The sequence below is a fragment of the Serinus canaria genome, chromosome Z, assembly GCF_022539315.1.
Source record: "Serinus canaria isolate serCan28SL12 chromosome Z, serCan2020, whole genome shotgun sequence".
Classification (NCBI taxonomy): domain Eukaryota; kingdom Metazoa; phylum Chordata; class Aves; order Passeriformes; family Fringillidae; genus Serinus; species Serinus canaria.
Genome location: NC_066343.1, coordinates 75,462,622 through 75,485,845, shown reverse-complemented (window position 1 = coordinate 75,485,845; position 23,224 = coordinate 75,462,622). Strand labels below are relative to the sequence as shown.

Sequence of the window (23,224 nt, the reverse complement as noted above, 5' to 3'; positions counted from 1 at the left end):
GTTGTCCTAAACGAACTCGTGACAGACTTCAGGGTAGAATGAGTAAAATGGGAAATATTTTGCACAATGCAAGAGTTCCCCCTGCGAGGGTGAGATTGTGTTGATTTCATCAGGTTCTGACTCTTCAAAAATCATTCATTTACTGCTTGAGAAACTCAGCAAAGCAGGAGTTTTGTCTCCACTTGAGAAATCCCTCAAACACTTGCCTAACACAGAAGACAACATGGATGTTAAAAATGTAGTTAAATCCCAGGCAACTTTTTCCTGCCTGAGGGATTTGTCAGAGGATAATGATGACTTGCTTCATTTTAAGGGTGTGGTTGATGTCACTGCTGGAAGAGCAGAGGAATACTCCAGCCGACAGGTGCCTTCCCACCCCACAGATGTAACCACTTGTCACACAGGCAACTGTTGCCTTAACACACAAGACTCTGGATCTCCTCAGTCTCTGGCCAATGTCCAGGCATGTAAAAGGACTGGGCTGGGCAGACCTCTAAGCCAGAATTCCCTGCTGGGTGAGCAGGCAGACACTTCCCTAGGTAATGTCACTGATTTTGGAAAATATGAGTCTGAAAATTCTGCTGCTGTTCTGGAGATTTATGCAGAGAAAGTAACAAGTGTAAGTGATGACTTTTCTGATGATGACCTGGAGTACTTTGAATGCTCAGATGTGCTTACAGTGCATGAAGATGAAATCTGGAAAAAGAAATTAGAATTTTTATTGGAAAGTGATGAAGATGATCTAAAACTGAGTAAGGATTGTGATGGGTGTGCTTACTTCCTCAGTGAAATGCCTTGTGTGTTCCAAGTGTCAGATAACACTACGCCTATGGATACCCCCATTGGCTTCTGTGAGCATCAGTCAAAAATCAAAGGAGTAAACGTAAGGAGAGACCCCTCTATGTACAGCCAGTCAGCTCTGCAGACAGAGATGACTCTCACTGTTGGACAGCACCGAGATAAAAGTGCCATTTTGAAAGACAAAGAGAAGAATGAAGTGCCTGTTGCTTCTGCAGCCACTGGAAATGAACATCCCAGAAGTGAAGAAGAGACTAATGGAAGTGACCATCTGGCTGCAGGTTCCTCAAGGGATGAACCAAAGCCCACGGACACTGTCCCTGCCCAGGTAGATTCCTCTGCCCATGGTATAGGTGCTGCTTGTACAGGTCAGGCTTCGGGAACAATGACAGAAACCAGCCCCGAAGGGGACGTGCTGGGGGAAAGCTCACTGCTGTTGGAGGAGGGGAGAAGGAATGTGCCAGAGGGAAATGCACGGCACGCTGTCTGTACCTTAACAGAAAGTCTGAGGAGAAACCTTTTCAAGCTGTTAAACCCTATAGAACTTTGCAGATATGTAAGTACTATAGGACAGTCTTTCCAGGCTGCAGCAGCAGGTAGAGAATCCAGAGCTCCGTCTCCCAGTCAGGAAGGTGTCTGTTCAGCACAGATTCCCGAGGAAGCAGAAAGTGTGCAAATGCAGGCTGGTCTGTGTCCAACAGAAGAGGCAGATAAATACAGTTACTGGGAAAGGGAAAGAACTCGGGGGCTGTCTGAGCAAAACCCGATGCCAGATGAGAACATCTCGTTTGGGGTAAGTAACATGTTTATCATTTAACACATAGAGCTCCTCTGCTGAACTCAATGCGATTTATTCCTGCTTGTCACAAAATAATGTAAAATCAAAATTACTTTGAAAGATACTATTCATGTACGTCTGAATGACAGCTACGCCTGGGAGGGAAATCTGGGTTTAGAAAAGGCCCAAGTAAAGCCTAAGCTGTTCTAATTATAGAGTGAGCCTGATAATGGTGAGAGGCACTAATGGGCCTCTGGACAGCTGGATAGAGAAATCTGATATGGAGGGTATTGCACAGGTCTTAGCAAAGTAATGCTTCTTTCAACCCAGAAAGTTTCTCAAATACCTGTTGGTATTTGAGCAGAGAATGCCTTGATTTACTTTCTTTTCAATCTATATGCAACAAACAAAACCGTCTTCCACTAATAGTGTTGGAAACCTAAACCAAATCAGCAGGGGTTTGCAGTGGTTTGTAACAACGATGCGAATTCAATGCAGAGAGTTCATGTTACAGAGTTGAATGGAGCTTTGTGATTTTAAAAAATAAAACAATGAAAGAGTTGGATATTTCAGTTGAAACATACAAACAAATTAAAAATTCAAACCCCTGTGGTACTCTCCATGTACTTGCATATTTTATGCTGTTGGTAGAAAATGAGCTGGAGAAATCACTACAGTTGTAGAGATTGGTATGATGCTCTACAAGGTTTCCTAAGTAGGAAAATTGAATAATCATTTTTATTTCACATTGTAAGGACTCAAGATATATAAATACTATTAAATCATGAATAATCTTATTGTCACCAACTTTTCTGGTTTGAAGGTGTGTAGCTAATTGCACAGAAAAAACCTCATTTGTCACAAAAAAAGTTTTTTCCAATTGCACATGCTTTTCTTCGTCTGATCATTTAGGTAAAATATCTCGCAGTTCTGGGTGTAATGTCACAGTAGAGTGACTTTAATCTCACCACTGGGGTGTCTTCAGCAGTCAGAAATCACTGAATTCTTCTTCCTGAAAAATGCTCATAGGTTTCTCTGGTTTTATGGTACATAAGATTCCAATCCTATCTGAGGAGCACATGATGTCCTTATGATGGGGAATACCCCTCACTGGAATTAACCTCCTCAGAGCTTCCTGACAGGGTGTATGGCCGTGGTTTGCCAGAGTCTTTGTTTGCTTTTTTTTTCCCCAAGTCCAGTGCAATAATTTAAATCCCAGAAGCCTCTTAGCCAAGAGCAGCTGTCAGGTGCCTGGCATAAATTTCAGAGCAGCCACTTAGACTCTTGTTGTGCCTAGTCAGTATGTCTGCATTTCCATGGCCAAAACTTTTCACTGGATAAAAAATTAGTATTGGTGTACACAAAAGGATAAGGGCTGAGCACACACCAATCCTCATTTTTAAACATGTGGGTATGGCAGTGAAATTCAGGTGTAGGTTCAAAATTATGTGGTCTTGAAAACGAGCCAAGCAGAAGCATCCCACCTAAATACTGCTTCCTTTTTTGGAGTACTAGAAAAATGTGGACAGCTTCTCACAGCACCCGTATAGTAAGCTGTAAACGAGAATTTCCTCAGAAATCTGCCTGTGTAATCTAAGAGAAGTAACAACTAATCTATTGCTGCACACGGGTTTCTGTAGAAGTACCCTGGGGTGCTTGCTGGAGCCCAGAGTGAGACTGCTCTGCATGAGCAAGGGCAGAGTCTTGCAGCAAGCCCCACAGCTGACTGCTTTGGAAGGGTGTGGTATTTTCCCTGTCCATGTGGGAATCAGGTCTGATGAGGGGTACAGAGCAGCCACGGGATCACAGCACTAATGACCCACGGATTTACACTTGGCATCAAATGTTCGAACTGGAACAACCTTTGCAGTGTGTCTTGTGCAGCACCTGCTGTGCTGAGTGAATTCTCCTTCCATTAGATAGTTAAAGTGGGAGGCTCCTCACTCCTTTCATGACCTCATGGCCTAGCCTCAGGTGAAATTCTATATTTACCTGGTGCTTCAGAGCAGCTTCATTAATAATAGGTCCAATACACCAACGGTGCCAGCTGTGTGATGTCACAGTGTACAGAGAGCCAGGAGGCTTTTCTGGATGTTATTGGGAATCTGGTTCTGTTAGCAGTCAGCCAGCACCCTGTCCCTGTCAGTGTCCAGCACCCTGTCCCTGTCAGTGCTCAGTGTTCAGCCAGAGCCCTGTTTCTGCCAGAGTTCAGTGGTCAGCACCCTTGGGTCCCTGTCAGTGGTCAATGGTCAGCACTCTTGGCACAAGGTGCTGCTGTCACTCCTGGGTTACAGAGACATTATTCTGTTTTTTTCCATATCAGTACAGCCTGTTCACATAAAATCTGAGAGATGCTTGGTTTGACCTTGCCAAGACAAATTTTTGTCACTTTTAGATAATTTTGAATTTTGTTATCCAAAAAGGAGAGAAGCAGAACTGACACAGAAGTTCCAGGTAATTGGGCATCTGGCTGAGATCAGAGCTTGGCGTTGCAAGGGAACGGTCTGGGCCTGAGCCGTGCCAGAGGGGCCGTTGCTCTGTGTCAGAGCAAGCAGCGGAGTCCTGCGTGGAATAACTGCAGCTCATGACACCAGCCCTGTTCATTCAGTAGGATCTACCCTAGGAATGGCAGTTAACATCCCATTTGTTGCCCGTGTCTTAAGTTGGCTCCAGGCTTTCCGGGGAGACACACCAAGAAAAAATCCCCTTGAAAATCTGTACTGCTTTGGAGCATGGACTCCTGACAGCTGTGTATGGTCTGCCTGTTGCTCTGTCTGGTTGGAAGGGTGTGGTATTTAAAAAGGTAGATAACTCCCTCTTCGGCCTTTAAAATATTATAGTTCTTCCTCCTTTTCTGCCTTTTGAGCAGGAATAGCGGGGTGCTGGCAGGATGTGCCTGTCAGTCTGCAGGACAAAGCACAGCTCAGGTCTTTTGTTTCACCAGTCTAAAGCAGTTGAAATAACTGCAGATATTGATACTCCAGGGCAGTGTGCCATTTAAAAGAGTGTCATTTTAGGAAAGGGGAATTTGAGTGGCATTGCATGAAACAGGGAAGTGGCAAGATCCACTAAGGTGGATTGCTGGAGAACAATATAAAGTAAAAGCAGTCCCAAATGTAGTGGATTTGAGGGAGCTGATACCCAGAGACAGTGATGTACTTTTAGTCTGTATTCTAGGGATTGTTTGTTACACTCCATTTGTACAAACAGAGGGGTATAAATCTAACATGGGGACTTTGCTTGCAAAGGAAAATTACCTTGCAAAACTATTTCTGCTTAAAAACCAGTGAGATACTGTGAAGACAGTGAGATACTGTGAAGTAAAATTGATTAGCTTCATTACAAATCTTCTCTAAGGAGCAACACTTTCAGACTCAGACCCAGGAGGTTGATTTCAATCCATTATGTTGATAGTTACAAGTCAGAAACTTGACAATTGACAAATATATAAAAAAGTTAAAAAAAAATGCAAGCCTTCAGGCCTGTGTCAAGCTGTAGTTCTAATTTTTAATTACATTGCTCTATTTTCCTTCTTTGAAAAGTCAAAGTGCTAATCTTAAAATTGTTACCCAGAATTGTGACAACCTCTGTATGGAGCCCAGCACAGAAAAGGAAGGCATCCTCAGGGCTTGTGAGAGTACAGGAAACAGCCAGCTCTCTGCTGAAAACATGCTGCAAGTGAAGAATGCAGATTTACAGACCTCTTCTCTTCACTGTGCTCCTTGTGAAAAGAGAGAAGGTTGTCACCAACAGGTCTTCTCCGGACAAGAAATTATTAGGAATGGCAAAAAGCCTCTATGGGATATGGATTCTCTTCCTGATAAACAGGAATGCTTGTGTGCTGTTCTCTCTTCTGCAAAGCTGTGTGATGAGCCAGGGGAGGGAGAGCAGAGGTCTGGGCTTGACATACATGACAGCAGTAACCCAGATATTCTCTGCAGCCAATCAGCCAATGAGGCTGTGTCCAAAGCTAATCCCAAGTCAGTCCTGGAATCTGGAGAACCTGAGTGCAAAGGAGATGCTGATATATCTGCAGTGCATGACAAGTTGTGGAAACTTCTTCATGAAGATGACTCAGACTATCAAATCCCATTTGAAAACAGAGGCATCCCAAGTTTAGGTACGAGGCTGACAGATATCAAAGCCACAGAACTGAACTTTATGTGGGAGACCTGTTCCAATGATCCTTTGCCAATGGATTTGATAGAAGAGCAGGGGCCCATCACAGAACCAGCTCATAAGCCCAGAACTGAGAAAGCTGACTGCAATGTTTCTGATATCCTCCTGCAGAGAGCTGCAGCATGTGAGAGTGCATCCATAGGAAACATTTGTCTTGCACAAGTGGTAGGAACAGATGGTGCCTGTCTAAATTCTGGCACTGGGAATGAGAGGGAAACACCATCCATTTGTGTTTCAGCAACCAGTGTCCTCCTAAGTACCCAGGAGTGCTTGGAGCCAAATCTAATGGCCACGGGCAGGAATGAATCCACTGTGGCTTGGGAAGGGAAGCTCGCTGTTAATAATGCTGCCCAAACATGTGAAGCAGATTCTCCTCAAAGGTTACAAAATACTCAGAGTGGTAATTTAGCATGTCCCAGAGCTGACATATCAGGTATGTCATATGGGACAGCTGGACAGTTACTTCACACTGAATACAACACAGCCATGACAAATGAGTCTATACCTGGAGAAGGCTGTCATTTTATGGATTGCTATCCAGTGAGAGGAGAACTGGCTTATTTCCCTGAAGAGAAAGACATTTCCCCCAGTGAAAATACCAGCCAGTTTACACATGTAGAACTCTGTTCTGTTAACACCATACATAAAAATTGCATAGTGAATTTACAAGAAAATGGAAATCACTCAGGCTTGACTGCACCAAATTTCACTAATTCTGACAGCTACCATCTTTCAAAAAATAATGCATGTCAGGATTTTCAAATTGTTTCAAATGCACAGAAATACAGTAATGTAATGCAATCTCCTAGTTTAATTCAGATTCACAAAACCATAACACATAAGAATCTACCCCAAAATACAGACCAACTGACAGAAATAGCAAAACAAGAAGGGGCAGTGCCTCCCCCTTATGGGGAGCCATTTTTAAGAGATTTTTATCTAGAAGTGCCCAGCTGTGAACCATGTAAACCAGGAGGAGAACAGAGAGAGATTTGCATACCTGAGGAACACAGGGCTGAAGCTTCCTGTGACTCAGGAGTTAGTCAGGTTTCAGAGAGTCAGATTGCAACTTCCCCTTGTAATACAGCAGAACAGCATTCATTTTTTGTTGATAGCACTTTCAGGTCTGATGAAGAGTTAGAAATAGATTCTTTAAAAAATCTCACCTATGCAGCTGGAAGTGTAACATCAGCCAGTGCCCTGCTTCCCAAGGAAGCTCAAAGCAAGCACCACAGCACAGTAAGTGGGGAGGATGGAGGTTCCAGAGGTTGCCTACATTCCCAAGAGCTGCTTGGAAACAAAACCCTGCCCTTCCCCACATCTGTAAGCCACTCAGAGGGCCTTCCCAGTGAATATGCAGTGGCATGTCCTGCCACAAAAAATGAGGGAAAAACTGGATCCATACAAACTGGAGTCAAAGTAAACAGAAATTTAACTACATTGGAAATTTCCTGCAAGCCATGGAAGGGTCTGTTCCAGAGGGTCCCTGGAGAAACCAAAGGAGAAGCAGCCATGTGTGAAAATGAACATGAGATTCCAAGAACTATTGAATATAACCCAGATGAAGCTGAAGCAAAGGCTCCTTTGCACCCTTTGACTGGCTCCCAGGCTCTGAAACAGATTATGAATATTAGCACAGAGCAGTCTTGTCCTGACTTGATCCCTTCCAGCAAGATAGCTGAGGCTGAGAATTCAGTTAAGTCCACTGAGTATGATAAAATGGAGGAAGTCAGGACAGCAGAGAGTGTGGTAAGTGGTTTAGTTAATTTGCCACCAGTTGATTCAGGGAACAACCAGCATTTTCAAGAACAACCACACCGCAGAAGAACTCCGTCATTTTCTCTGACATGGACCACACTTGATCCATTCCCAGTCAACACAGAAAACCAAAGAAATCAGGAAGGGTCAAAATCCTGCCAGATACCAGTGGCTGCTGCAGAACCTGAGCCCATCAAATGTAAAGAGGACACAACAAAGAGTGGGCATGTAGCTGCTGGAGCTAAGAAGAAATTACCACCAGCAACTCTGTCCAAAAAACCCAGGCTGGAGGAGAGGGGAAGTGTCAGCAAGGATACCAGCTGTGTTAAAAAGTCTGGGAAGAGCGAGGGAGGCGTGATTCATAAAGAGGATAGAAAAGAGCAAAGGAAACTCATTTTGAAAAAGGATAGCAAAGGTAAGAGAAAATGGATTTTCTTTTCTGTCCTTTCCCATCATTCTGGCTACAGTACAAAATTAAGATTATTGAAAGGCACTGCAAGCCTCTTTCAGACTGACTCAGTCAGCTAAAGGTGTCCTGCCCTCATGGAGCTTTATTTCCAGATTTGTGCACTTAGTAATGAGTGCTATGCCCATGCCACAGAGATGAACCCTTTTCCCAGCTGGCAATATATTCAATTCATGAGCTTTGTAACCTATTTGAAATAATCACTGCCTCATTGGCCTCTTGGAGTAACTTTGCATGGAGGAACAGCATAATGATACCACATAACTACACACCATGTAGCAGCTGCAAGCCCACTACTTGTTCTGTTCCAACAGGGCTGTGTTCCCAGTTATGCTCCTGCATTGCAGCTCCCAGCTGCAATTCTCCCCTCTTGGTTACCAAAGGATTTATTACTAGCAAAGTTATTATTGTTAGCAGTAGGGTACCACTGAGAAACAATGTTTTGAGGTCCTGTGTGCTTACTTCTGACTGGTTCTGCATTGCTTTGCCCTGCTGCAAAAATGACATGGATGAAATGAGCACTATTAAACTGATATAGGAAACATATAATTGAAAGGAGATCCGGGTTGCTGCCAGAGTCTCTAGAAGGATGATAACTCTGCAGCAGGGTTGTGACTGCTGGGCAGATGAGGGATTTGTTGTTTCTATGGGTAGTTTGCAAGGACCAAGGTCATATTTTTACCTTCTGACATGACATTTAATGTTCACATCATAAAATGATTTAATAGTTCAGAGCAAGACTGAACAGTGACTAAAGGTAAGCTACACATTTGTGGAGCTTTTTACACACTCTAATTACTGTGCAGTCTCATGAGGCTTCTACTTTTTCTAATTACATTAAAAAAACTCCAGACTTGTCTCTGTACAAAGATGCATCCTTTTCCAGGGAACCAGATGTGTGGGAGGAGAGACACATTCCTTCAAAGCAGAGCAAGCAAGCTGCAGTGACTGTGCAATGCCTAACCTGTTTCCATTGCTTGAGGCTACACTTGCAAAATGTTTTAAACATTCAGGCTGCATCAGATAACACTGAATTTTATTCACCTGTTTCTGCTCTGCCTCAGTCTCGACTGAAGTGTGTCTATGCTCTAGAGCACAGTTGTGGCCCCTTCCCTGGCATTATGGGAAGGCTGGTTGGGTTGCTGTGGCATATACTCAGTGTTCTTCTGCATTATTTCAGCTGCAGGAGAGAAGGGTGGCCAGGCCAGGAACCTGGAGCCATTAGTTCTATTTCTAGAGTTGTCAAGTCCTGCCTGTGTCACTTTAGCCCTGATACATCAAGGTTCACATGCCCCAGGACTCAGGGACTGCTAGTCCAGTGGGGAGACCTGGACTGGATGGGGCTTGGAACTGGGAATGGGGAAAACCATGGCAGTGTGCCTGACCCTTTAAGTTGGGTGTTACTGGAGTAACATCAGTACACAGTAATCTGCAGGAATAGGATCTCCGAGGGACACGTGCCATGCTACCTCATTTAGAGTGCAACAGCTCAGAATTAACACAGTTGGAAACAAAACATCTTGCATTTTACATCTCTGATATCGAGCAGGGATGTGTCACTTGATGTGGGGCTGTGTTGTGATCCCAAAACCTTTCTCAAAGTGTATGTAGATTCCCTTTCTTTCCAAGTCCCCTCCAGCCCCCTGCCCGCACCATGCCCATGTGCAAAGACACTGGAGTGTTCTGTGAGGCAGTGAAAAGTCCTAGCAGAGATCCAGGCTGGCACTACCTTTTGGGACTTTTCCCCAGGCTGTGATCAACTAAAAAATTCTACTAGTTTTAGTATTGAGACACAAGAAGTCATAATTACTTACTGGGGATTTCAGTATTCGTGTTCTTAACATGAAATGTTAAAATGCCAAAAGAATGTAATTGTCTTCAAATCCTAAACTGTGGTTCTTCTGTTTCAAGCCCCCAGGCTGCTGAAGAAGATCCAAGCAGAGTTATTCCCTGACTGCTCTGGAAGTATTAAGCTGTGCTGTCAGTTTGGTGACATTCATGGTGACTCCACCATTACATGGACTAAAGATTCCAAGATACTGGCTCAGCTGCAGAGAAGGTAAGGGAATGTTTCTGGAGGACTGGGAGTTTCAGGGTAACTTTGCTATTCATAGGAGGCAAATCTTCTCACACTGCATTGATATTGGTCGCAGTTTGTGTTACATCACCTCTCAGCTTGGTCATAGCCAGTGTCATCCAGATTTCAAAGAAATATCAAAGAAGTTCGAACCTCATTTAACCTAGAGAAGGGTGGAAATAAAAGCTTCTTAAGGGCATTAAGAGCATCTACCCTTTCCATTTTAATGAAATTAGTTATCTTCCTGGTAATTCTGATATTTTCCTTGTAATTCTGTATTCTGATCTAAAAAACTGTTCAGAATGTTTCAAAAAGACAAAATTAATGTTACCCAGAAAAAAAAAAAGAAAGAAAATACATTTACATTTCCATCAAAATGCACACTTTTGGGAATTCTGTAGGATCGATTCTCCTTAGGTGTTTTTTAAGTGGAGAGAAAAAGTTGCACGAATTGGTTAAACTTTCTAGTCTGATTCTTCTTGTTTTAACTCTTCTATTTTGATTGTTGTATTGCAATATTAATTGTAGTATTAATACATGTAATCATCTGCTAAATAATTGTGCTGTGTTTTAACAAATAAACAGTGCCAAGAGATGAAATGTATCAGTTTTTCCAGTGAAAACAAGTAAAATATGTGATAGCACAAAATGCTTTGTTCCAGTGCCCAGGATGACTCTCCCGTCTCTCTGGAAATAGCTGAAGCCAGTTGCCAAGACCAGGGAATGTATTATTGCTGCTTGAATAACATGTATGGAAAGGTGACTGCTGAGTTTCATCTTACTGCTGCAGGTAAGCCCCAGTTTAGAGTTCTGATTAATAATAATGACAATGACAGTTCCTATTCAGAGTTTTTTACTACAAATTTTTTTTTTGTTTGTTTCCTCCTAGTATTGGAACGTCTTTCAAGTTTTCAGAGTTATGAAGGTAAATATAAAGTGAAGTAGCATTGCATGTCATCATACAGAGACACACACATACACACACTGGTAGCTCTTTGGCACAAGCACATGGTTCTTGCAGGTCATCTGCTTTGTAACTGTACTCCAGGAGAAAGGCAGGCAGGGAGCTTTGGAATGCTTTCCCTGTGTGTTAACTGGTGTTCAGTGACACCGGGCATGTGGCCTGTGCTGCAGCTAAAGATAGTGCCTTGCCAGTGGGGTTGTCATTCCTGAGCAGACTGCAGAGATCCAGGCCTTCAGTTGGCATGGTGACTTTTCTTTCTTTTCCTTGAAGAATTGAAATTAAGCATTTATTTCTTTGTGCAAAATAAAGACAGGACTTTTCATGTAGCAGCACTGTATAACTTTCAATCAGAGAATTTTAGGTGGAATTAAGGAGTGTTCTAATTCTGGCCTTATCTGTGCAGTGTTTCCTCCGTGCTTTGAAGAGAGGCAATAATGTACAGAGGCTAAACCAGAGGTAACTTCATGGGACAGCTGGAAGGACTTCCTTGTTGTGTAGTTCTGTTCTCCTATTTATCTTCTTTACTGATGACCCTTGAAATGTGGTTATTATTAGAGACACTTGAAGTACAGTTAGAATGTTTTAGTTTCTCTCAGTGCTTAACTTTTTTCCCCCTTATAAATTTTTTTGCATTTGGATTCCAATGATCACTTAAAGGGGTGAAATCCAGGGTTTTCCTTGATTTCATCTGTAACAGACTTGTTTGCTACACTCTGTCTTCTTTCCTTATGATCCTGAGCTGCCACCTTTCTCCATGCTGGCTTTAGATTGTGTAGGCAAGCAGCTGCCTGTCAGGAGCTGCTTGGGGTCCCAGCCCTCAAAAACACAATTTGTGCTTCCACTGAGCATTTTTTCCTCCTCTCTGGAGACATGCATCTGCTGTCCCATGCCGACCCCTCCACGTGCCTGCAGAGATTCCTTTTATGTTTTAGGTGTGGAAGAAATCGAAGTCATGGAGCTGATGTTCAGAGAAGACCCCCTCAGCTCCAGCTACTTTGGTGGGACACTGCATGGAGCAATCATGACAGAGGGGCTGCACTTCGGCGAGGGGATGCACCGCAGAGCGTTCCGCAGCCGCGTGCTGCAGGGCCTGGCGCCCGCCTTCGCCCCCGGCCACCCCTGCGTGCTGAAGGTGCACAGCGCCCTCACCTACGGCACCAAGAGCAGGGACGAGCTGCTGCAGAAGAACTACAGTCTGGCACTGCAGGTGAGCTGCTCCTGGCCTTTGTAATCCAGACTTGTGGGCCAAAGCTGTCCTCAAATTCAAACAGATGATCTGTTGAATGTTTTGAGCAATATTCCCATAGGCATGTCTGTTGTAATACAGGAATGCTATGTCCAAAATACCGCAAGAGAGTATGCAAAGTTATATGCAGCTGAAGCTGAATCTTTGGAAGGCTTTGGAGAAGTACCAGAGTGAGTATAAATACATATTTTATATACATATATGCTTATATTTACTGTCCTGTGCCATGGCAACCCACTGATTGCTAGGACTAAAGAGGAAAGAGGAAACCTGGGATGAGTGTTACAGCTCTTCCAGCTTGGTTCAGAGTTGGTAGCTGTTCGTTCACTCTCCGAGATCACTAGCCACTTTTGTCTGTTTCTTACCCTCTTACTGAAAGAATTGTCAGGATTTTATTAGTTTCTATCCCTTGATTTCAGAATCATTCAGATTTTTCTTATTCATCGCCCTGCTAATAACATCCCCTATGCCACAGTGGAGGAGGAGCTGGTTGGGGAGTTTGTGAAATACTCTGTCAAGGATGGCAAGGAAGTGAATTTCCTGAGAAGAGACTCAGAGGCTGGCCAAAAGTGTTGCACCTTTCAGCACTGGGTGTATGAGAAGACCAATGGGAACTTGCTTGTCACTGACCTGCAAGGTGAGTTGTCTGAATAGAGGCAATTTTTATGTAGCTTATGTTCTTGTAAGAGGGCAGTTTGGAAAAGGAAACTAAATCTTACACTCTTAATGGAAGAGTTGTTCTTTCGCATGTACCTTAGTGAATCAGGACACTCAGTATGAGCCAAATCTGCCTTTTTCACTCACCACCCAGAGGTTAATGAAATAGCTGCTGAGTGAAAGACACCCTAGTCCTTCCCCTTTGTTTGTATTTGAATACTCACCAACAATTACTCAGCAGTGGAATGCTCCACATTTGGGTCCTGGCTAGTTTTGAAGAAATATACTCCTTCAAAAAGAAGACTAGTGAAGAAACACCCTCATGTTTGCTACGTGCTACCTCAGTTCCCATGGGTGTGACTCCTCTTCAGTCCAGCAATGTATTTGGAACAGGGGAAAAGATGCCCTTCTTGAAGAAAAACAGAAAAAGCTGGAATCTTAGAAAACATCCTATATTTTTTTACATGGGAAAGCAGGAAATATAGCAAAAAGGCATCCAAGCAAGATCCCTGAAGTAATTTAAAGGAAGGAGAAAGAACAAAATCCTAGCAAAGGAAACAAGCTGTGCTGTTGATCACAGCTGTAAAATAATGGCATGAGCCCGACTTCTAAAAGCTGCTGGTGACACAGGGAACATCCTCTTCTTAACTGGGGTGCTTTAAAATGCTTTGAAAAAATGTGACAAATAAATAAAGTGAAAAATGTGACTCAATAAATAATATTTAATGCCTCCATATGTGAATACTGTCCTAGAAATTCCAGTGTAAGCTAAGCTCTATGTTTTCCTTGCTGCCTTGCAGGTGTAGGGATGAAGTTAACGGATGTTGGCATAGCAACTCTGGCCAAAGGGTGAGTGAACGTGATTTCTCAGCAGCATGGTTGTGCTTTACTCCTCTGTCTCTTCACAGTTAATTGTGGATGGGGGAGGGTGCACGGGAAATTCATTCTTGCTCTAACTTTAGAAGAAAACGTCCCTATCTAAGTGTTTTAACTTCTTCATGTTCATATTTATGGAAAACCTGCCTGTAAAGGAAACACTTTTATTTTGTTATGAAAGAATGGGGCTACCCTGTAGATTGAGCTTTGTTTTTCCTGCATGGCTCCCTTGAAACTTGGGCTTGTCCAAAGGGCATTTCACAAGTGACACGAAGGGTTCTGGTGACAGCAGGTAAGGCTCCTGGTCGTCCATCAGCTGGAGGAAGGTAAGGCTGAACACATGGGGCCAGCACTGGCTGCAGTTCAGGGTAAAAGGCACCCCGGAATCCCTCCTGCAGCCAGCAAAAGTGCCAGAACTTTGGGATATGTATTTGTGACACAAGCTTTTATAAAGACTCTTCTCAGTGGGATGCTGTGTACTGGCCACTTCCCTGATAAACAAGGACAATTGTGAAGGGATTTGAGGGTATCTCTCCCCTTTTTCTCTCAAAAACAGCGAAACAAAAGATTATTCAGGGCACTGCTAGAGCCTGTTTTCTAGTGGTGTTGCAAAGGCATCAGCTCTTTTGGGGAAACTTAAGTGTATGTGTAAAGATGTAGGCATGTAATAATCTAACTTTAGTCCACTTCTCTTAAGTTAATTAAGGCTTCTAGTTATAACACAGGCCAGCAGAGCTGTGGATAGGAGTAGGCAGTGGCTGCTGGACAGGGAAAGGGGATGGGGGTAAGTGCTTTAAATTCTCCTTTAAGAATCTGGCAGCCTTTGTTCTAAAGACCTTGTCTGTATACCTGGGATACAAGAAGAAACCTCACAATATCATCTAAATTATTAAAAATGCGACTCTAGAGTATTCTGGGAGAATCGTGAACATTTGCAGGCTGGCATCCATTCAGTTAGACTGATTTACTGATTTACTCTTGCAGCTGTAGATCCAAAGTAAAAGCAGTTGAAATGAACATACATCATCCTATTAGAAACCAAAAGAGTAATAAATGTTTTATTTAGGCAACACCGTTCTCAGGAATCAGAAGATTTATAACAATGCTTCAGTGAATGTTGTCCAGCTCACTGTGGGAAATGATTCCTATAAAAACACACATTGTGTTGGGGAGGGAGGAAGTGAGCACACAATGCAAGCTGTAGTAAGGATCACCTCAGGTATATAGAAAGGAAAATAATTTCCCTAAATGAACAGCCTCCTGAAAATGTTGAGTATCATTTTGTTTGTTATTTAACTAATGGAATTCCTGCAAGATGACAGATTTTTCCCGGTCCTGTATTTTGTTTGCATGCTCCTTTCCTGTGAACATGGGTTGGGAAAATCATCTCAGTGCCCAGAACTCCTGTATTGCTGGGTCTTACTGCTTTGTGTGTGTTCAGCCAAACTGCTGAGAGCCAACCTGGTCCCATGAAGGGAGAACACATGGTTCTACTGAGCCAGAAATGCAGAGTGGGACTGGTGTGGCTTGAACTGTGCTGGCAGAGGGGACACAGTACATCTCTTCTGTACTCCGAAACAGAGTCCACAATGTGTGGAGGAAGGAATTTTGATCTTTTGTCCTTGCTCTGTGTGTTTTGCCAGGGAGCTGGAAAGCAGAGGAGCCCAAAGCAGTGGTGTAGTGAATGTGCTGCAGGAGCTGCACTGCAGTTCTGTCAGGAGAGGGCGAAGTGGATCTAGGAACAGGAACGCCAGGGAAGCATTTTTAATGCAGCCAGAGTGCCACTCCTGAGCCTTAAAATCAGCTGCTCTGTAGCTTCTCTGGTGAATGGGAACAAAAATACCGCAGCACGGTGCCTGGCTCTGTGCACACAGTGTTCATGAGGGCCCAGGGATTTATCCAGGAATGGTGCACACAAAGGAGGGAATCAGGAGCATGGTAACCCACGGTTATGGTCATTAACTGGAGTGCTGGTTGCCAAGTCTGGATCTGAAACACTGCCTGGCTCCAGGGCACTGACAAATTTATCTTTACTCCACATGGTAACAGGAGGCATTGTGGAGTTTAAGCCTGAGGGCAAATCCAACATTTCCCCTTCAGATTTAAGGAAGATTTGGTTTGGTTTGGTGCTGGATAGAAGAAATTCCCTTGCTGAGGGCAGTGTGTTTGCCTGTGGAATTTCTGTTCTGTGGGTGTGTCTGGTGCATCCACCAACACAACACATATCTGTGAGTTCTTGAGAGCAGCTCAGTAAAGTCTGAAGTCTCTGATTTCTCCAAGGGAGCAAGAGAACCACTGATGACCCTGCTGGACTCGAGGATATAACCTTGGGGTAACAATGACATGGCTCTTCAACCTACTTTGGTTAAACAAACACAGAGCTTACTTCGAGAGGAGGGGAAAATCCCTTCAAGGTTCACCTGCTGTTCAGAGCCAGCTGAGTGGGGTTTCCAGAGCAGGGTCTGTCTGTCAGCAGGAGCCTAGCCTTCTCAGAGCAGCAGTATTCTCTTTAGCACTGTGCAGTCTGCCTGAGGAAGAACGATCTCTGGATGCTGGGAATGAGCATCATCTGTTCATTTCAGAACCAAATCCTGTTTGGTTGGTTTTGTGTAGTCACAATTCACAGTTCACCTCTGAGGACACTGGATATCCAGCAAGCCAAGAGAACAGGGTAGAACAGGCACTGATTAAGGTTAAAAAAGGAGAGGAGCCCCCTGGCCTTTCTTTTCCTTCTCCATCCTGAGAATTTAACCAAAAAGGCTCCTTTGAAGAGCAGGTACACCTTTTAAAATAAGCTGATGCAGCTTAAAAAGCAGGCCCTGGGAGGACTGTCAGCATCCAGAGGCACGGTGAGGAGAAGAGGGATACATGTGCCCTGTACTTCTCGTGGTGGGAGGTAGAGTGGAGGCTGGATAAAACTGCCTTCCTCAGGAACATTCCTTCTGTCTTCCTTGAGGGCCCTGGCTCCTTGAGATCCTGTAGGCAGCCAGGGGAGGGGAGCAGCATTGCATGGAAATGATGTACATGTTTAGATGGAAACAGCTTCTAGTTCTGAAACACCTTGTGCAGCAACCTTGTTTCTTCGTGGTGGCCAACAGAACTGTTCATAGAGAATGATGTAGCATGGATTTTGTGTGTGTGTGTTACTGAGAAAGGTAGCCAGCAGAGAATTTTATTCCCAACTTAATGAAAGACAGTGCCAGGACCCAGCCCACAGAGCTTTGCTTCTAATGCTTTTCCCTCTTCTGTCACCATTTTTTATCTGGTTCCTCTCACCTCCCAATGACCCAGTCTGAGTTTCTGTGGCAGTCGATGCTTCTCAAGCCAGCATGAGTAGAAGAGACTTGCTTAATGTTTTCAAGTTGCTTATGAGTCAGCAGTCATACTCTGCCTCCCTGTGCTGAAAATTAATCTTGAATTCCCATTTGGTTTGTTTTGGTTTTTTCTTTTTTTTCCTTTGTTACTACAGATACAAGGGGTTTAAAGGCAACTGCTCCTTTTCCTTCATTGAGCAGTTCAGAGCCCTTCATCAGTGCAATGAGTACTGTGAGATGCTGGGACTGAAATCTCTCCGAACCACTCATCAAAAACAGAGGAAAGCAACACTCACTAAAAGCAAAAATCTGCCAAACTCATCAACAGTAAAGAAAATGGTGCCCAAGAAGGCAAGAGAACCTAGAGACTTAATTTCTTCAGAGCACTGAGTCTCACTATCCCACCTTGTGAAACTACTCTTGAGGACATGGAGCAGTGACACGCACCAGTGACCTGAGGGGCTAACTTTAGTCTTTTGCCTTTTGGCATTGTTTTGGAATCATCCTGATGCTGATGCCAGCAACCAAGGAAGGAGCTGATCCTCTGCTCTTGGTGCCTGAGATTTAACACTGGGGCAAGGTTTTGGAAACAAACTAAGCCATCTCCTGGATTTCCTTACAGGCTTCTGTGGACTGATGTTGGAGAAGAACATCTCTGTGTCTACATCCATGGCGATGTGGTTCAGCTGCTATGGAAACATCAATATATTTAAGATGCCAAGTACAATGTTTGCACAGTATTGCATATGCATATGCATATGCATATGCATGCTGGGTTACTTAGAAGTCAGGAAAGGTGAAGTTTGGAACACACTGATGAATATTAAAGTTACCACTTCCATTGCAAATCAGAGCATAACAAATCTTGGACTATTCAGTGGGATTTAGGCTTCTCAGTGCATTGCTGGTACCTGGCTTTTGGAAGTTCCTACAGATGATGCCTATTCTTTACAATAGCGTTCAGAAGAATTTCTGTGAGGACATTGTGACTGTTTCCAAAACAGGAGGTTTAGAACATAAGGCAAGGGGTTTGAGCGTGGTGGGACAGGAACAAAGCTAAAAGCATTGGATAAATGGTGTTTCAAGTTAGAGGCAATAGATTTTTATCAGAATTTTGGGAAGTGTTCTGTTTGAAAAATGCCATGAGCATCTCAGCCAATTAATATTCCAAATGTATATTGTAGTTTGGTCCCAAAGTCAGAGATGGCTGTTGGCTAATTGCCGTCAGTTTTATTGTCCTGGTCAGTTCAATGAAAATCACAAGCTGACCTCTCAGAGGTAAACACAGCCCTATTAATGCCAAGGAAATCCACATTCCTAATGATGACAGTATAGTGATGATTCCTTAAGATGTCTGGTGTGCTTTACAGTGGGGATCTGGAAGTGCATGTGTGAGAGTATGGATTTCTCCCATGTTCTGGTGCTTTTGCCTCTAAAAGAAGGAGTGGAGTCATCCTCTTGTGCACGTACCATGGTTATTTATTCCTCAGCACAGTGGGAAGATGGACTGCCAGAGGTCCCAAACCTTCCTGACCTGATGCCTTGTCTGCCAGGAACTATTTAGTGTGATAATGGCGTTTGATAGACTGGACACAAACACCATTGTCACACTCCACAGCTCTAGGAGCAGGTCCTTAGCCTGGGGAAGGACTGATGGAGGCACACAGCAGACTTCAGCAGAGGGGGTTTCAAAGACCTGCAAAACAGACACAAGACCAGGTTTGCGCATATTTATATGTGGCACATCAGGGTCCTCACAAGGAGGAGGGACACAGGATTCTGAATTGATTTGAGGTGAATATTGTGTCTCTGTGAGCTGTGGGAATGTAAAATCTAAATGGCTTTGAGTGCCCTTACAGACAAGGGAGATGGACTGCACCTGAGAAAGTCATCTCTATTATTCTAGAGGCAAATTCTTGAGGAGAGGGATGAGTCATTTCTGCAAGGGCCTGTGTCTTCTTCTAAGTGGTGGAGTCAGCCCAGAATCATCATCAGACTTTTATAGCTATGTCAGACCTGAGGAATCACAATGCTGGGGATTAAATTTGATTTTCATATACTTGTTTTTAGCAGCATTTTTGAGTAGCCCACATACAAGACAGTCAAGTTAGTCTGTAGTTCTGGTCCCACTGCCCCTGTGCTATTCCATGATGTTCTTCTGGGACACATCACACCTGTACATCAGAGAATTAAGCTCTAGGGTCCATAGCTGTGGTGCTCATCTCTGCACAGGCTGGGTGTTTCAGACTGTTTCTCTGTGTGTTTAGCGTGCTAGCCAAATAACGTTTCTGCACACTAAGTCTGAGAGTAGAAACATCCCATAAAAATTATGTGGACTAAGGAGTGGATTAAGAGCACACAAATATGCTGCACAGGGATTTGTAACCCATGGAAATTCAGTTATATGCCATCTCGCATCTGAATGCTGCAGAGAGGCAGAGAAAACAGAGAAGGAGGAGCACATGGAAAGGGGGAGGTTAGAAACCAGGGCTGGGGTGAACAGCAGTACCCTTTATTTTTTGTAAGTACTGAAAATTGAACTTTCTGGCTCAAAAGAGAATCCCCTGTGGACTGGTTAGAAGCCTCTTGGGAGGGGATGCAGTTGTATTTTTGAGCCAAAAATTGAGAATGGAATGTCTTGCTGTAGTGCTTTTCAACTCCCCTCTCATTTATTTCTAAGCTCAGAAATGCATTCCCATTTTAAATACTGCAGAGAATTTGCTCCCCATGTGTAGTAAACCCAGTATCTGCAATAGTCTTCTGGATCTGGTTCTGCTTTAGCAACAGAATGTTAAGGAAGTTAAAGCCGTGAAAAGGCTCATCCTCTGAGAACTCCTCCCTGGGTTTAGCCTTCTCATCAATCCCTTTTTGTGAAGGGAGCGCAGTGCTCACAAATCAGCTCACTCAATTCCCAGCATCAAATGTCAAAGTGCCCGCACAGAGGTGATACCAAGGTACCCAGATGAGCTGCTGCCCACCTGTACTGACACACCTGAACCACCACCCTGCTCTTCACAGTGTAGCAGGGGTCTCCTCACCCTGTGATCTCACTTTATATCTTGTGGATCTTCTTCCCAATTGTAATATAGTTCAACCAGTGTTGATAGGTCAGGGCAGACTTAGTAGGGCTCTGGATCGGTTTAGTTCTTGAGTTACATCAGGGACCTCAGGGAAGGGTTTGTGATACCACAAGTGCCACAAGCTGGCAGTAGAAACTGGGTTCTGAGTGCCCTTTGCTGGGACAAAACAGCAGAGAAATGGACCTTCAGTGTCTGGTTACCAAATCAGGCTGTTTCATTTCTCTGTGTGATTATTACAACAGTAATAATCTGGCATTCCCATCCCTGCCATGAAAGCAAGCCTAGAAATGCTCAGGCATGGCTGACATCCAAGGGGTTTTCATTTCCCACTGGTTCTGTCTGTGTTTTGGGTCTGTAGTGCTGCAGTGGGACAGAGCTGTGCATTTGAACACACATACAAAACAGGCAGATGTGCAGATCCACAGGTCAGGCTCCTTTGCAGTCCCAGCTATGAAGGAGACATCTCTGAAAGGAGATGAGCTGCAGCTCACCCTGAGCATCACATGGCACTGAGTCTTTGGATATAATGATGGCAAAAACCCAGTCATGCCAGAACATTCTGTCAGTAAGGATGCAGCTGTAGCCCTGAGGTCCACAGGGCTGTTTTTGGCAAATGTGCCTGTGCTGCAGCTGGTGAGAGTGAGAAATGAATGCCAAAGGGACAGAAGTGCTGTACCTTCCTTTCTAATTCACCTCAGTGTTGGTGTCTTCCCTTACCTTTCCTCATACACATTTTACTCAGCTTTCTCTCTGCAGCAGAGGGGAAGGATCATGTAAATTCGTACTAATGAAGCTCCCTGAGGAAAAGGCTGGCAATCCTGTAAAGAGCAGGAAAGCCCAGAAATCCTGGCAGAAGGACTCAACTTCACTGCAGAACATGTAAGGAGAAAGCAAGGCAGCTGATGCCACTGCAAACAGGCAATTTTTAGTCCCTCAGCTACATGGAAGCTTCCAGCAAATCAGCAGGAATACTTCCAAGACAAAATAGCATGCAAGAAAGAAAAATGGTCACTAGTTTTTAGTACTGCAAGGGGAAAAAGCCCCCAAAATAATGGGAAAGTTACAGGAACAAAAAAAAGGGTAAACATCAGAGAAAAAAATCCCCCTTTTGCTTCTCTTCTGCTGGACATGTGTGTAAAGAACATCACTGGGATGTTCCAATGTAGAGGGCATTGGGAAGAACAAATATGTTTTCAAGAGGGTTTTTTGAGATGGGTCACAGAACCTGTTCTTCCCACATGGCCAGACCTGGAGGCATTCCTGATCCCCCAGAAAGTCTGTCAGCTTCCCCACCACCCCATTTCTTAAAAACAACAAACGGGGTGGCTTACACTACACTAACAAAAGCCTAATCTCTTTCCAAGTGCAGGTAGAGATCCCTAGGTCCAAGACATTAAATCCTGTTAAATTACACAGTTGAGCCCGGGGTATGTGTGGATATTTTAGTATGCTGAAGTGCTTAGTGTTGGAAATCCACCTGCACTATTTTATTTTTGTTAATCTCTTTTAGCATTTCCTTTTCCTCACATGAATTTTGCTCAGGAAGGCACTTACCATCGGAGACAACAGCCAAAGGATCCTCTGGTGTGCTGTTAGGGCTTGGCAGAACTGGGATTCTCTCGCTGGACATTTTGCTGACTGTCTGTACTCGAATCTTTGGAGTCGTGGTTTCTTTTCTGAGTTCCCAGCAGTGGGCAGCTGCTGCAAGCCTCTGCTTCCAGTGGACACCTTTCCCTCTCCCTTTATGGGATCCTGAGGTTTTAAAGTAAACAATTCATTCTTGTTCTGATAAGTCATATTAAAATATTGATCTGGGGGAGGGAGATGACCCTCGCTGCACTGAGCCGGAGTCACCTTTAGTCAGACTAAAGAATGGCAAAAAGCTCTGAGACTTCAATTTTCTCTGTTCCTTTAGAGAGCACATGTGGGGAGGGAAAAATGCAAAAGATAAGGGGGTTTCAGCTCTTTGTTTTGCTGAACCCTGAGATGAAGAGTGTTTACTCTGGCTGCATATTAATTGCTTACTTCTGACAGTGAGACTGATTTCGTCAGTTCCTCAGTGCTCATCTCATGTTCACTGCTGAGGCTTGCCAATCTTTTTTCTTTCTTAAATTTTGATGTACTGTCTGCTTTGCTTGGTAATTTTCAGGGTTTACTTTTTCCAGCACACCTGGGAGGTAAGGGGGAAAGCCTGGCTTCAGTTGAGCCTGTCTGAACACCACTGGCAAACTCAGGAATCGTACACACCTCCCGGACCTCATCCAACAAAGAGACCATTGCATAAACCTCCAGTTTAGGGCCTGATGAATTTCACTTTTTAGGCTAAAATAGGATTTGAACCTGAGATTTTCTCTGACCATAAAATAAAGTCACATTTTAGGGATGTGAACATTTGCTAGTTAACTAACAGTTGTTTCATCACTTACTTCCATAACTATACTTCTGTTCCATTAGAACGTTTTGATAAAGTCTGAAGTAATAGTTTGGGGGTTTAGGAAGCAAAGTTTTCAATATAAATACTTCACAAAAGTGAGGAACCAGGTAATTTTACTGATTTTGGCTGGATGTGTCTATCCAGCAGCAGAAAACCACCATGAAATCAAATTTGGAAAACACTTTGTGTCTTGCCCTCTCCTCCTTACACCTTCTCTGTTACCAGCTGATAACACATCTTTTTTGCTTAACTCTGTCTTAGACTGCAAATCTGTCACGGCAAGAATAATCTACTGTTTCCTAAAATGCTGATTTCTAATCCCAGTCCTGTTATGTAATTCCTCATTTGGGACTGGTACATGCTCACAGTGTAAAGATGACAAAAATACTGTTTCTACTAGTTCAGAGTCTGCCCTAGTAGTAGAACATGTTTTGGGGAAAGTAGGTATCTAAAAATGACCTGTAAAATTATATCAGCATCCTGTGTGCAAACTCCTTATGCTACTCTGAAAGTACAGATGTGCATTTGAAGTCTACAGAAGATATATGACAATATGCTTAATCAGAAAAAAAGAGGACAATATTAGGTCAAGAAGAC

General features: G+C 43.7%; 1 protein-coding gene across 1 annotated transcript; it reads left to right on the top strand.

Annotated features, from left to right (window-relative positions):
- Positions 1-46: 46 nt before the first annotated feature.
- On the top strand, positions 47-18,804 carry ALPK2 (alpha kinase 2; the record flags this gene model as incomplete). Its single annotated transcript, XM_018924787.3, has 10 exons — positions 47-1,591; positions 5,150-7,928; positions 9,891-10,038; positions 10,719-10,846; positions 10,946-10,981; positions 11,953-12,227; positions 12,348-12,436; positions 12,686-12,903; positions 13,724-13,772; positions 17,269-18,804. Coding segments are annotated over 10 exons (5,502 nt in total), but the record flags the coding sequence as incomplete, so codon positions are not given.
- Positions 18,805-23,224: the final 4,420 nt, after the last annotated feature.